The sequence below is a fragment of the Marmota marmota genome, unplaced genomic scaffold, assembly GCF_001458135.2.
Source record: "Marmota marmota marmota unplaced genomic scaffold, marMar, whole genome shotgun sequence".
Classification (NCBI taxonomy): domain Eukaryota; kingdom Metazoa; phylum Chordata; class Mammalia; order Rodentia; family Sciuridae; genus Marmota; species Marmota marmota.
Genome location: NW_026000240.1, coordinates 6,965,869 through 6,980,337, shown reverse-complemented (window position 1 = coordinate 6,980,337; position 14,469 = coordinate 6,965,869). Strand labels below are relative to the sequence as shown.

The 14,469-nt window shown below is 32.7% G+C and overlaps 1 protein-coding gene across 9 annotated transcripts in view; it reads left to right on the top strand.

Annotated features, from left to right (window-relative positions):
• The window catches only part of Stxbp5l (syntaxin binding protein 5L), a 347,451-nt gene that overhangs the window by 154,707 nt on the left and 178,275 nt on the right, over nt 1-14,469 (top strand). For all 9 annotated transcript variants that reach the window (XM_048794363.1, XM_048794362.1, XM_015486887.2 and 6 more), the window contains one exon: nt 11,720-11,874. In XM_048794363.1, coding sequence (XP_048650320.1) covers nt 11,720-11,874 — 155 coding nt within the window. The remainder of the gene's footprint in view (nt 1-11,719; nt 11,875-14,469) is intronic.

The window sequence follows — 14,469 nt, the reverse complement described above, 5'->3', positions numbered from 1 at the left end:
ATAACATAATTATAAAACCATAGAATTTAATTTGTTCTAATTCAGTTCCCAGTACTACCCCTTCCCTTCCCTTCCTCACACCCCTGTTCCCTTCCCTCTAGACTCTACTGATCTTTCTCTCATTTACTATTTTTTTTTTCTTAAATTAGTGTCTTGTAGACATGAGATTCACTGTGGTATATTCATATATGTACATAGGAAGGTTAGGTCAGATTCATTCCACTGACGTTTTCTATTCCATCCCTCCTCCCTTTCTTTCATTCCCCTTTATATAATCCTCAGATTTTACTTCTCTACTTCTCTTCTTTTTGGATTACCTTTTGCCTTTAACTTTCAGGGATTGCTATTCCACTTGCTATTTCACTTAGCATGATGGTCTCCAGTTCCATCAATTTACCAGCAAATACCATAAAGTCATAAAAAGTTAAAAATCTGAGTAATACTCCATTGTGTATATATACCCCAATCTATTGAAGGGCACTAGCCATTATGAATTGTGCTGCTATAAACATTGATGTGGCTGCATCACTGTAGTATGCTGACTTTAATTCCTTTGAATATATACCAGAGAGTGAGATAGCTGGATCGTATGGTGGTTCCATTCCTCATTTGTTGAAAAATCTCCATACCGCTTTCCCAGAGTGGTTGTATTATGTGCAGTCCCACCAACAATGTATGAGTGTACCCTTTCACCACATTCTTGCCAACATGTATTGTTACTAGTATTTTTTTTGAGGTTGTTCTTTTTAGATATACATGACAGTAAAGTATATTTTGACATATTATACATATATGGAGTATAAATTCCCATTCGGTGGTCATACATGATATGGAATTACACTGGTTGTGTATTCATGTATGAACATAGGAAAGTCATGTCTGATTCATTCTACTGTCTTTGCTATTCCTATTCTCCCTCTTTTCACTTCATTCACCTTTGTCTAACCCACTCCAATACCCTTCTTATTGTGTGTTAGCATCCACATATCAGAGTGAACATTCAACCTTAATTTTGGGGGATTGGCTTATTTCACTTAGCATGATAGTCTCCAGTTCATCCATTTACTGGCAAATGCTGTAAGTTCAGTCTTCTTTATGGCTGAGTAATATTCCAGTGTGTGTACATACCACATTTTCTCTATCCATTCATCTGTTGAAGGGCATCTAACTTAGTTATTGTGAATTGAGTGCTATAAACATTGTTGGGCTACATCACTGTAGTAAGCTGATTTTAAGTCCTTTGTATATATATTGAGGAGTGGGATAATGGGTCAAATGGTGATTGCATTCCAAGTTTTCTGAGGAATCTCCATACTGCTTTCCATAGTGGTTGCACCAATTTGCAGTCCCATCAGCAATGCATGAGTATACCTTTTTTCCCCCACATCCTCACCAACACTTATTGTTACTTTTATTCTTGATAATTGCCATTCTGACCGGAGTGAGATTGAATCTCAGTGTGGTTTTAATTTGCATTTCTCTAATTGCTAGAGACGTTAAACATTTTTTTTTCATATATTTGTGAACATTTGTATTTGTTCTTTTGAAAAGTGACTGTTTAGTTTCTTTATTGATTGGTTAATTTGTTTTTCTTGGTGTTAGATTTCTGAGCTCTTTGTATATCCTGGATATTAATGCCCTATCTGAGGAGTAAGTAGCAAAGATATACCCCCATTTTGTAGGCTGTCTCTCCATGCTCTTGATTGTTTCCATTGCTGTAAAGAAGCTTTTTAATTTGATGCCATCCCATTTATTGACTTTTAATTTTGCTTCTTAAGCTTTAGGAGTCTTGTTAAGGAAGTCAGTTCCTAAGCCAACATGTTGGTATATTGGGCCTACATTTTCTTCTAGCAGGTGCCAGGTTTCTGGTCTAATTTCTAGGTTTTTGATCCACTTTGAGGTGAATTTTGTCCAGGGTAAGAGAGAGGGGGTTCAATTGCATTCTAATACATGCGGATTTCCAGTTTTCCCAGTACCATTTGATACAGAGGTTATTATTTCTTTAACATATGTTTTTGGCACATTTGTGTTGTATGAGATAACTGTACTTACATGGGGTTTTCTCTGTGTCTTCTTTTCTATTCCATTGGTCTTCATGACTGCTTTGGTGCCAGTACCATGTTGTTTTTGGTACCATCTCACTGTAGTATAACTTGAAGTCCCATATTGTGATGCCTCTTGCTTTGCTTTTCTCTACAAGGATTGCTTTGACTATTCTGGGCCTCTTATTTTTCAAAATGAATTTCATGACTACTCTTCCTATTTCTATGAAGACCATTATTGGAATTTTGATGGAAATTACATTGAATCTGTACAGTGCTTTTGGTAATATAGCCATTTTGACAATATTAATTCTGTCTATCTAAGAACGTTGGAGGTCTTTTCATCTTCTAAGTTCTTATTCAATTTCTTTCTTTAGTGTTCTGTAATTTTCATTGTAGAGGTCCTTCACCTCTTTCGTTAGATTGTTTCCAAATATTTTAGTTTTTGACAATATTGTGAATGGTATAATTTCCCTTATTTCTTTTTCTCCAGATTCATCATTGGAGCATAGGAACATGATTGATTTATAGGTGTTGACTTTGTATTCTGCTATTTTACTGAATTCATTTAAAAGTCTAGATGTCCTCTAATGGAATTTTTTGAGTCTCCTAAATATAGGATCATGCCATCGGCAAACAGAGGTAGTTTGAGTTTTTCCTATTTATATTCCTTTAATTTCCTTCTCTTGACTAATTGCTCTGGCTAGAGTTTCAAGGACTCTGTTGAATAGCAGTGTTAAAAATTGGCATCCTTGTGTTATTCCTGTTTTTAGAAGAAATGTTTTCATTTTTTCTCCTCTCAGAATAATCTTGGGTTTGTCATATGTAGCCTTTACAATGTTAAGATAATTTCCTTCTATCACTAGTTTTTTTGTTGTTTTAAACATGAATGGGTGCTGTACTTTTGTCAAGTGCTTTTTTTGAATCTATTGAGATAATCATGTGAAGAAGTTACTTTGAATATGCATCCATATTTTTTAGACTTATCTAATGTTAGTCTGTATAAAAAATAACTGCAGTTTAATACCATTCCTTACTGAGGTATTAAAATATTCCAAATTTAATCATTGCAGATGACATAAAATACATTGAAACTGTTCTTCTCTTCTATTTTTTCTTTTTATTATTAACATTTATTGTACAGATTCGTGAGTTTCACTTTGACTTTTTCATAAATGCATATATGGTGTTTTGGTTGTGTCCACCTTTCCTTTCCCTTACTCCTCTCCCCCATCCTTTTGTCTTCTTTCTCTAATAGTCCCTCTTCTACTTCCAAGTCATTCATATATATGTGAATATAAACATATATATACAGATATAAATACACATATATACACATGTACACATACATATATCTGTGTATTATGTGTATGTATATACAATATTTTTATGAGAGAAAACCTGTAATACTCATCATTCTGTGTCTGGATTATTTTGCTTAATATGATGTCCTCCTTCCATCTATTTTCCTGGAAATGTCATGATTTCATTATTATTTATAGCTGAGTAATATTTCATTGCGTATCTATATATAGTATTCTGTAATGCCTTCGTCTGTTGATAGGTACCTAGGCTAATTCCATAATTTTGGTATTGTGAACTGTACCACAATCAAAATGGGTGTACAGGTATCCCTTTAGTGTTCTGTAATAAAGGGATACTCACTTTATTTCCTTTGAGTAAAAACCAAGAAATAGTATAGATGGATCAAGTGATGTTTCTTTTTTCTTTATTTTTTTAAGGAAATTCTCTCTATATTTTTTTGTGTGTGCTAATTTACATTCCCACCAACAGTATATATAAAATGTTCCTTTATCCCTACATCCTTGCCAGCATTTATTTTTTATATATAATAATCTGGCTGATTTCATAAAATCTAGGTGTTGTGTTGATTTTCATATCCTTGATGCTTAAACATATTGAGCATTTTAAATATATTTATTGGCCATTTGAACTTCTTTTGAGAAATGTCTATTTAAATCATTTGCCCATTTTTTATTGGATTACTTCTCCTTTGTTGTTGAATTTTTTTGAGCTCTTTATGTACTCTGGATATTAAACCTCTGTCAGATGAATAACTGACAAAAGATTTTCTCCCTTTATGTGAGTTTTCTCTTTACTCTGTTAACTGTTTACTTTGCTGTGCAGAAACTTTTTAATTTGATGCAATTCCATTTGTCAGTTCTTGCTTTTATTTCCTGAGCTCCTGGAGTCCTAATCAGGAAATTGTCACATGCACTGTATTGAAATGTTTCCCCTTTTCTTCTAGTATTTTCAATTCTTAAATGAAGACCTTTGATGCATTTTGAGTAAATTTTTGTACAGGGTGAGAGAGATGAGTCAGACATCAAACACTCTGCATTTGGATGTCCTGTTTTTCCAGTACCATGATTTAAAAGGTTGTCCATTTTCCAGTGTATGTTTTTGACACCCCTGTCTAGAAACAATTGTCTGTAGATGTTTTAATTTATTTCTGTGTCCCCTATTTTATTCCATTGGTCTGGGCATCTATTTTATAATAATACCATGCTGTTTTTGTTCCTTTGGCTCTTTAATATAGTTTGAAATCTGCTATTGTGATGCCTGAAGCATTCCTGGGTTTGCTCACAAGCTTTGGCTACTTAGGGTCTTTTGTGCGTCTGTGTGAATTTTAGAATTTTTTTTCTAGTTCTGTGAAGCATGTCACTGGTGTTTTGATTCAGATTGCATTGAATTTGTCTTACTTTTGGTAATATGACCATTTTAATAATTTTAATTCTTGAAATCATGAATATGGAAGTCTGTCCATCTTCTAGGGTCTTTAATTTCTTTCTTTAGTGTTTCATAGTTTTAATTGTAAATGTATTCTACTTCCTTCATTAGGTCTATTTATATCTAGGTATTTTTAGTTTTAAGGTTATTTTGAATGGGATTGCTCTCCTGATTTCTTTCTCGGTTTATTATTCATGTATAGAAAAGATACTGATTTCTATTTGTTGATTTTTGTATCTTGATACTGTACTGAATTTGTTTATCAGTTCTTCTTTTGATGAAATCTTTAGGGTTTTCTAAGTATAGAATCATATCATCAGCTGTCAGGGATAATTTTACTTCCCCCTTTCATGTTTCTTTGGCTTTATTTCTTTCTGTATCCTAATTTCTTTGGCTAAAATTACTACTACTATATTGAATAAGATTGGTGAGAGTGGACACCCTTTTCTTGTTCCTGAATTTAGAGGAAATGCTTTAAGTTTTTACACATTCAGCATGATATTTTCTATGGGTTTATTGTGCATAGTCTTCATTATGTTGAGATATGCTCCTTCTGAACTTAATGTGTTCAAGGCTTTTGTTATGAAGGAATGTAGAGTTTTGGCCTTTTTTGCATCTATTTTGATAACACAACTTTTATCCATGATTATCTTCATATGCTGTATTAAATTTGTTGATTTATATATTGTGGGCCATCCTTGCAACCCTGGAATGAATCATAGTGTATTTAATTGTTTAATTCATACTGTTTAATTCAATGTATAAGTATTTTATTAAGGATTTTTACATTTTTGTTTTATATTTCATGAATAGTTTGAGGAACCTTGATGTTGGTTCTTTCATAAAAGTCTGATACAATTCAGCATTGTGTCCATCAAATCATGGGCTTTACTTTTTTTTTTATTGGTTGTTCAAAACATTACAAAGCTCTTGACATATCATATTTCATACATTTGATTCAGGTGGGTTTTGAACTCCCAATTTTACCCCAAATACAGATTGCAGAATCACATCGGTTACACATCTACATTTTTACATAATGCCCTATTAGTAACTGTTGTATTCTGCTACCTTTCCTATCCTCTACTATCTCCCCTCCCCTCCCCTCCCATCTTCTCTCTCTACCCCATCTACTGTAATTCATTTCTCTCCTTGTTTATTTTCCCATTCCCCTCACAACCTCTTATATGTAATTTTGTATAACAAATTTTGTATAACAATGATGTTTCTAGAAATCTGGACTGGAAACAGAAGCAGCAGTTTGTATAATCCCAAGAACTTGCTTATGCCAGGAAGCTGTAAGGGCAACATGAATATCATTGAGGAGATCTAACATGGCAGGGGGCGGGGAGAGATCAAGTCTCTGACCTCTTCAACTGCACGGGCGTAGGGAGCTGGGCTTTACTTTCTATTGCTACTTCAATCTGTTTACTTGTTATCAATCAATATAGGTTTTTTATATCTTCCTTATTCTTGGTAGGTCATGTATGTCTAGGAATTTGTTCATTTCTTCTACATTGTCTAGTTTATTATCATATAAATTTTCAAAATATTACCTAGTGATCCAAATTAATTTCATTGGTAACAATTGTATTTTCTTCTGTTTCATCACTAATTTTACTTGTTTGGGTCTTCTCTTTCTTTTGGTTAGTTTAGGTAAGGGTGTGTAAATTTTGCTTATCTTTTCAAAGAATCAATTCTGTGTTTTATTGATCATTTCTATTGTTCTTTTAGTCACTGGTCTTTATTATTTCTTTCATTTTCCTGGTTTGGGGTTTAATATGTTTTTGTTTTTCTATGACCTTGGCTGTACCAATAGCTTATTTCGCTCTCACCTGCGAGTGCCTGCCTCCTTCCCTCCCTCTCTCTCTCTCTCTAATGTAGATATTAATATATGTAAACTTTCCTTAGTGCTGCTTATACTGTATCCCACAGGATCTTGTATGTTGTATTTCTATTTTCATTTGATTTTAGGAATTTGTAAATTTCCCAGATTTCTTCAATGACCCACTGAATTCCAAAGGAAAGTGCCTTCTGTTCTCCTACATGATCATTCCCAAGGAAATAATCTCAATATAGCCCTTCTTAAGATGGTTATCAGTTAGAGCACTGTGTACAGGCAGAGGAATAGAGAGAACTTCTCTAGAGTCATTTCACCATGCAAATCTTAGGAATATTAATTGGTTAGCCTATATTTCTGCTGGGTGCAGATTCTTGTACCAGTGAGACTCTCCCTCTTTCTCCTCTACTGCCACCCAAAAGGTGCACAACTCCCTCTATCATGTTTCCATGGTTGGTACTGGCCCTTTTGTTTCACTCTTTATTCCATAATCCAACATCTATCAGTTTCTTCAAATCTGTCTTTCTTATATTGAATTGCATTATTATCGCATGATCCCCATCTCTATGAGAAGCTACGTTTTATTTGTTTTAATTCTTTTTTCATGGAGACATAGGTGAGTAGTAGGTGCCACTAACCTGCCATCTTGGGATTCTTCTCTTCTCAATACTGTAATTATTATTTAAACTTGTGTTTTCATGTTCACTGTTATTTACACCACTTGTTATATAGTGCTATACTTCAAGGGTATTGAAGTGTATGAGACTATTATTTATTCCCAACACCTTGTAGTTTTGTTTTTTTCTTTTTCATGTATTTGTTTTTAAATTATTTTCCCCTTCAGGATTGTACCATGAGAACTTTGTATAATTTCAAACTTATTATCTACTAGTGTTTGGTCTTTGATTTTCTATAGACTAAGAGTCTTAAAAGCTAAACTTATAGGGCTAGGGTTATAGCTCAGTGGTAGAGCCCTTGCCTTGCACACATGTAAAGCACTGGGTTCGATCCTCAGCACCACATAAAATAAATAAAATAAATAAAGATATTGTGTTCATCTTTTTAAATTTTTTAAATTTTAATGTGTTATATATGATAACCGAATGCATTACAATTCATATTACACATATAGAGCACAATTTTTCATATCTCTAGTTGTACAAAGTAGAGACACATCCTTCGTGTCTTCATACATGTACTTTGGTAACGATGACCATTGCATTTCACTCTCTTTCCTACTCTTATGCCTCCTTCCTTCCTTCCCCTTTTCCCCTTTGCCCTATGTAGAGTTCATTTAATCCTCTCATCCCCCTCCCCCACAGCATATTATGAATCAGCATCCTTAAATGAGAGAAAGTATTTAGAATTTTGTTTTGGGGGATTGTCTAATTTCACTTAGCATTATATTCTCCAGCTCCATCCATTTACCTGCACATGCATGATTTTATTTTCTTTTAAGCTGAATAATATTCCATTGTGTATATATACCACATTTTCTTTATCTATTCATCTACTGAAGGACATCTAGGTTGGTTCCACAGTTTAGCTATTGTGAATTGTGCTGTTATAAACATTGATGTGGCTGTGTCCCTGTAGTATGCTGTTTTTAAGTCCTTTGGGTATAGTCTGAGGAGAGGAATATCTGAGTCAAATGGTAGTTCCATTCCCAGATTTCCAAGGAATCTCCATACTGCTTTCCATATTGGCTGACCAATTTGCAGTCCCACCAGCAATGTATCAGTGTACCTTTTCCCCCACATCCTCTTCAACACATATTGTTGTTTGTCTTCATAATAGCTGCCATTCTGACTGGAGTGAGATGAAATCCTAGAGTAGTTTTGATTTGCATTTCTCTAATTGCTAGAAATGTTGAACATTTTTTTCATGTATTTCTTGATTGATTGTATATCATTTTCTGAGAAGTGTCTATTCATGTCCTTGGCCCATTTATTGTTTGGGTTATTTGTTTTTTTTGGTGTTAAGATTTTTGAGTTCTTTATATATTCTAGAGATTAGTGCTCTGACATGAGTGTGGTAAGAATTTGTTCCCAATTAGTAGGCTCTCTATTCACCTCACTGATTGTTTCTTTTGCTGAAAAGAAACTTTTTAGTTTGAATCCATCCCATTTATTGATTCTTGATATTAATTATTCTTAATTTCATATTTTTAAAAACCTATAAAAACAAAAGCCAGACTTGTAAAATGAGGTTTATGTGAATATCTGACAGTTTTCCATGATAAAGTATATGATCCAGGGACTTAATGACATCTATTTTGTTGCTCAGAGGCCCTTTTAAAAATATTTCTATATGAAGCATTTAATAAGATTCGTTTTAATTCAGCTAAAATAATAGTTATTAAGTTATTATTATATTCTACGCACTGTGTGCTTTGTTTTGTACTAAAATGAAATTACTGGCTGCTTTTGAATTTGTTATGTGTTAGTAGCAGAAGCAAAGCCATAAACTAGTAGTTTTTATAAAACATGTAAGGTAATTTATAGAAACTTGCTCTGGGAACACAGAAAAAGGGCATCTAACATCAAAGCCTTGAGGATAGTGGGGAGGAGAACTGTGAGACAGAGAGAGATCAGGGAAATTCTTCTTGGGAAAGAAGCTGTCAGAAATAGGACTTAAAGGATAACAATTTGGTTCCAGACAAAAGGAGAAAAGGATGAAAATGAAGAGAAGGTACTTTAGGATTTAGGAATTTAAATAAAAGCAGTATAAAATACTGATTAAGATCTGGCTTTTGGAGTAAGACATCTGTGTGGCCTTGGAATTTTTGATTAGCTCTTGAACCTTTATCCTCACCAGCAATTCTTATTTCACTATAATGCTTGTGAGGATTACATGAAATCATGCATAAGGCATAAAATGTCCTAAGTTTGTTAAAGTTACATGGTGGGTTCTTTATAAGTAGAAATTACTATTATTAATTGTCATTATTAGAGTCATTGTATTCCACATTGTTTGAATTATTGCATTACTCTTATTAAAGATTTGTTCTAGTTATTGGTAATCTAACCATATGTAAAACTAATTCTTTAGATTTGTAATATATAATAATCATGTTTTTGATCATAATTACTATTATCCCATGTACTTGGCTATATTAGTACATTGTATCTATTTTTCATGATTATTACTTTATTACAAAATTACCTCTCTGGAGTACAGTGATGCATGCCTGTAATCACAGTTGCTCAGATGTCTGAGGCAGGAGAATCAAGGTTGAAGGCCAACCTCAGCAACTTAGCCAGGTCTTAAGCTATTTATTGAGACCTCCTGTCTCAAAATAAATAAAAAAGGATGAGGATGTGGCTCAGTGGTTAAGCATCCCTGGGTTCAGTCATCTTTGATATCAAGAAAAAAAAAAGAAAATTACCTCTGACCTGAAGCTTAAAGCTCAAGGAGGCTAAAAAGCAGAGGAGCACCGAGGTTAAGAGTACTGAGAGATGTTGCCACAGATAAATAGGCCACAATCTATAACATCAAAATAAAGACAAATTGATTATATTAGGTGTTTCATACTTAAAGCTCAGACTCTTTGTGATTTTAGCAACACAGAGGCAATCTAAAAACCCTCTAGGTTACTGAAGGCTGTACAAATGTTAGACTATGCATTAATTTAGTTAAGAAATAAAGATCGTCCAAATATCCACAGCCTAAAAGAAATCATAAAGATTCTTAGTCTAAATTTGACTGTAGTTCATTGACAACTATGAGAAATGTGAAATAAATATAAATTATTGAAATGATTCTTCCTTCTTTAACTGTACAGATTGGGAAAGACACATTGTATGCCTGTACTTGCTAATTTTCTATAAATAAATTATATATAGTTAATGTTTATAATGTATTATAGGATACAAGGAAATATCTCAGTCAAAAGAGAGCAACCATGCTTTTTAATATCACCATTAGTAAGATGGTCATTTACTATGTCAAATCACTGGTGCAAGACCATCACTCAAACCAATGCAGAGGAAAGAATAAGTCAGAACATTTTTCTTTACTATTCATGTACTTGTGTTAAAATATTAAGACAACATTCTAAAGAAAAATTACTACAGGCATTTGTTATAGAGGTTTTGATATAAACTTTAAAAAAGTCTTTGTTGTTATTATATAGCCAGCATAAGATTAGCAAATGTTTTGTACTGTGCACCATACAAAATGGAAAAAAAAAAAGAAAATCTCATAATTTCTAGTTTAACAGATAGGATGGAAGTGAATTACTTAGGGAAGCATATTCTCAAAGAATTTGATACAGTTAAAGTATCCAGTTCTTTTTATAAACTTATTTGGGGAAGAATATTTTTTATTTCATTTTTACATTTTGAAAATATCTCAGGTCAATATATTTTTTCCCAATACATATACTGAAGATATGTAGGTATTGATTTAAGAGGAAAGTGAAAAATTGTGAGGCTATTTCATAATTTTCAGGCAGCTATAATAGTTAATAATCATCTCAATCCTATTCTATTATCTAATTGTATCTAGAAAACTAATAAACTAAAAGATTAGTCTTAAGTTACTTGAGCAAGATAGATGTAGCTGGCTATCCATAAGTAAAATTGAGAAGGGATCATAATTATCTTTGGTAAACTATTTTTCCTGTACATGTTATCTGTCTCCATCTTTTTTTTATAAACTTTTCCCCACAAAGACTCCATATCCAGAATTTTCTTGTCATCCTCTATCCTGTATTTTTTAATGTCACATTTCATTATGCATTAGTTTGCTTTATTTTATCTTTTAGGGATCTGGAGCTCCAGATTCCAACTAATTTACTGGATAGTCTAATAAAAACTTTAATATTCTGAGGGTCATTATAAAGAATTTGGGAACCAAAAGATGTTCCTTTGAGAGTCAGTGAGCACTTCCACTTATCTCCAACCTCACTGGTTTTCCTCAACACCACTCCCAACACCTTTAGGCTTATCCATTAGTTATTCTAGTGGTTAGAATGTATATCCAGAAAAGGGAAAATGTGAGCCTGTTCTTTAAAGGCTCGGTCCTTTGACTTTGTGTCATCTTAAAGGACTTCTCAGTCTCATTAACTTTTTTTCCTATGTAGTGAACCATTCATAATATTCTCTGGTGGGCTGTCCTATGACAAAGCTTGCAGAAGACCAAGTTTAACCATCATGCATGGAAAAGCAATTACAGTACTTGAAATGGATCATCCTATTGTTGAATTTCTAACTTTATGTGAAACACCCTATCCAAATGGTAAGTAACTAAAATGAAACTATAATTATTGAAAAAATCATTTTGAAATGAGAAGTTCCTAACAAAATTAAGGTTCAATATTTTCAGTTTTGGCAGCAGATATCCACTGTGGTACACTGTGAGCTACAGGTGCTGGAGCAGGTTCTGCAATTGTACCTACTTGACAAACTGGAAGTAAGACAGATGTAGTGCAGCAGTGCTGGCGTTTCAGGTTCTAATATCAGGTAAGTGCTTTAAACTTTGATAAGGATGGTGGAAGCTGAGCTGGGAGGGTCCGATAGGGGTCCAGGGTAAAATCACTTGGGGAAACTGAGGTCTCCTAATAGTCTCTCCTAGACCAGCTCCACCCATCCCATCCCAAAGTCAATCAAAGTTAAAGCACTTACCCGATATCAGTGATCTGTAACTATGGTGGTGCTGCATCTGTTTCACATCTGGCTTTGCTTCAGATGCAACTGCAGCACATCTGATTACTATAGGATTGCTGATGTGTGGTTAGTGATTTATTTCAATTTTGAGAATGATTAGTCAGAGGATATTCAGAAGGAGAGATGTATATATATTTTTATCAAGCTGAGTATAAATAAAAGCTTATTGTAAATGAAGAAACTATTTTAAATCCATGCAAACTGTATAATTAAATCTAATAGTGATAAAATACTTTAATGATATCTAAAAATGAGAAATATGAAAATGTAAAAATGAAATATGAGCTTATTATTGAAAGAACATATATGTGTATACATTATTACATTTTTAAGAGGGAACATAAGTATGGGGAAAGAGCACTGAACTTGAGGACAGAATATTGGGTTTATGGTTTAGTTATGCTACTTACTGGCTGTGTCATATTGAGCAAGACATTTTACATTTCATTTATTTATAGAAAGAGAATAATAACATTGTCCCCATTTGGAAGGTCAAGTGAATATACTTTTTAAACTATGAAGATATGCATGTTGTGTTTCATTATTAAATGCATTAATTTCTTTTAAATTATTGAGTTTCATAATTAAAAGGTAGAATAAATAACAATCAATGTACAGCTTATGTCCAGAATTACTAGAAATAAATTACCTGTGTTAATCATGATTGATACAAATATTTATTGAATGCATCTGTGCACTCACTACTACAAAGACTTGTTAGACAAACAGATAAAATATGAAACTGGGTCTCTGCCTAAAATCTGATCAGATGAGTGACCTAATTATGACATGCTGAGTTGAAGTAAATGTAAGACCTTAATTAAATGCTGAATTGTATGATTCAGAATATAATGTATGAATTAATAGGCTGATAAATACTTGATGACTGAAATATTCATGAAAGCATCACAGAAAACTAGGATTTAGGTAGACCTTATAAAGGATATTGATAATCATTTCAGAAATTGTAAGGTTTGCTTGTGTGAGATCAATTTAGAAAAAATTTCTGTTTTAGAGATTTTTGGAAATAGGGAACTATGAAGAATTTTGAGGAAATGCTAAAATGAAAGAAAGCATTAATTTTAGTAAGATTTACTCAAAAACAGTATGTTGGTTTGAAGAGAGACACTGAAATCTTAAATCCAGATTCCAACTGAGAGACTTTTGTAATAATGTATGTTTAAAACATTACCTATAGAATTCAGTGAGGAAAATCCCCTGAATTTTTTGAACAACTGGATTAGGGACTGACTTGAAAAATGAGCCAGCAATAACCACATGTTTTAAGATTAGTGGTTTCATGCACAATAGTAGTTTTTGAAAAGAGAAAGACTGAGTCAGTGGAGTAGTTGAGAGGACAGAAAAAGTCTTAACAATATTTATTCATAAATCATTAGAATATAAATGTTCTGTGGATTTATGAGAATGAATAACAAAGAAATATAGGAAGAAAAAGCAAAAAGAGTAAAGGACCAAAAGCTGAAGTTGGGAAAATACTTTCTGTTAATAGCTTGAGGAAGAAGATATGCCAGTAATAAAAATTGAGAATGTGTTGTTGCAAAGAACAAACATAACATTTCTGGACACCAATAGAGAAGTTAGGGTAAGTTCTAATGATATGTATTAAAGTATAAATGTACTGCAACCATGCCTATTACTTCTAAAACACATATATAAATCTCTGTTTTACAATTGGTAATGAATATTGAACTTTTCATTTGCTAGGGGTTAGAAGTAGTTTAATTTTACCAGTGAATTATAAATGTATCTTATTAACTATTTAAATGTGTTTTTAAATATTAAAATGGTTAATGATACACAGTAATACATAATGAAAAATTTTTCATTGCCCTTCAAGAGACAAGTGATGTTACTAATTTACTTATGTATTCTCCCTAAAACAATCTATGCATTTATGTACTCATTTAATTACATATTATCTCTCTCTTTTTTTTCACAAATGACAGCATGCTGTATGCACTATCCTATATCATACTTTTTCACTTAAAATTTTAATTCTTTCATATGAATAAATTCAGGATTTCAATCTTTTTGTAGTTGCATAATGACAAATATTGTGCATAGGTTAAACCAAGTTATTAACACTTTTACTATGTTGAAGGCTAGGGTTAAAGTCAGGAATAAACCAATCCAATAGATGAAGAAT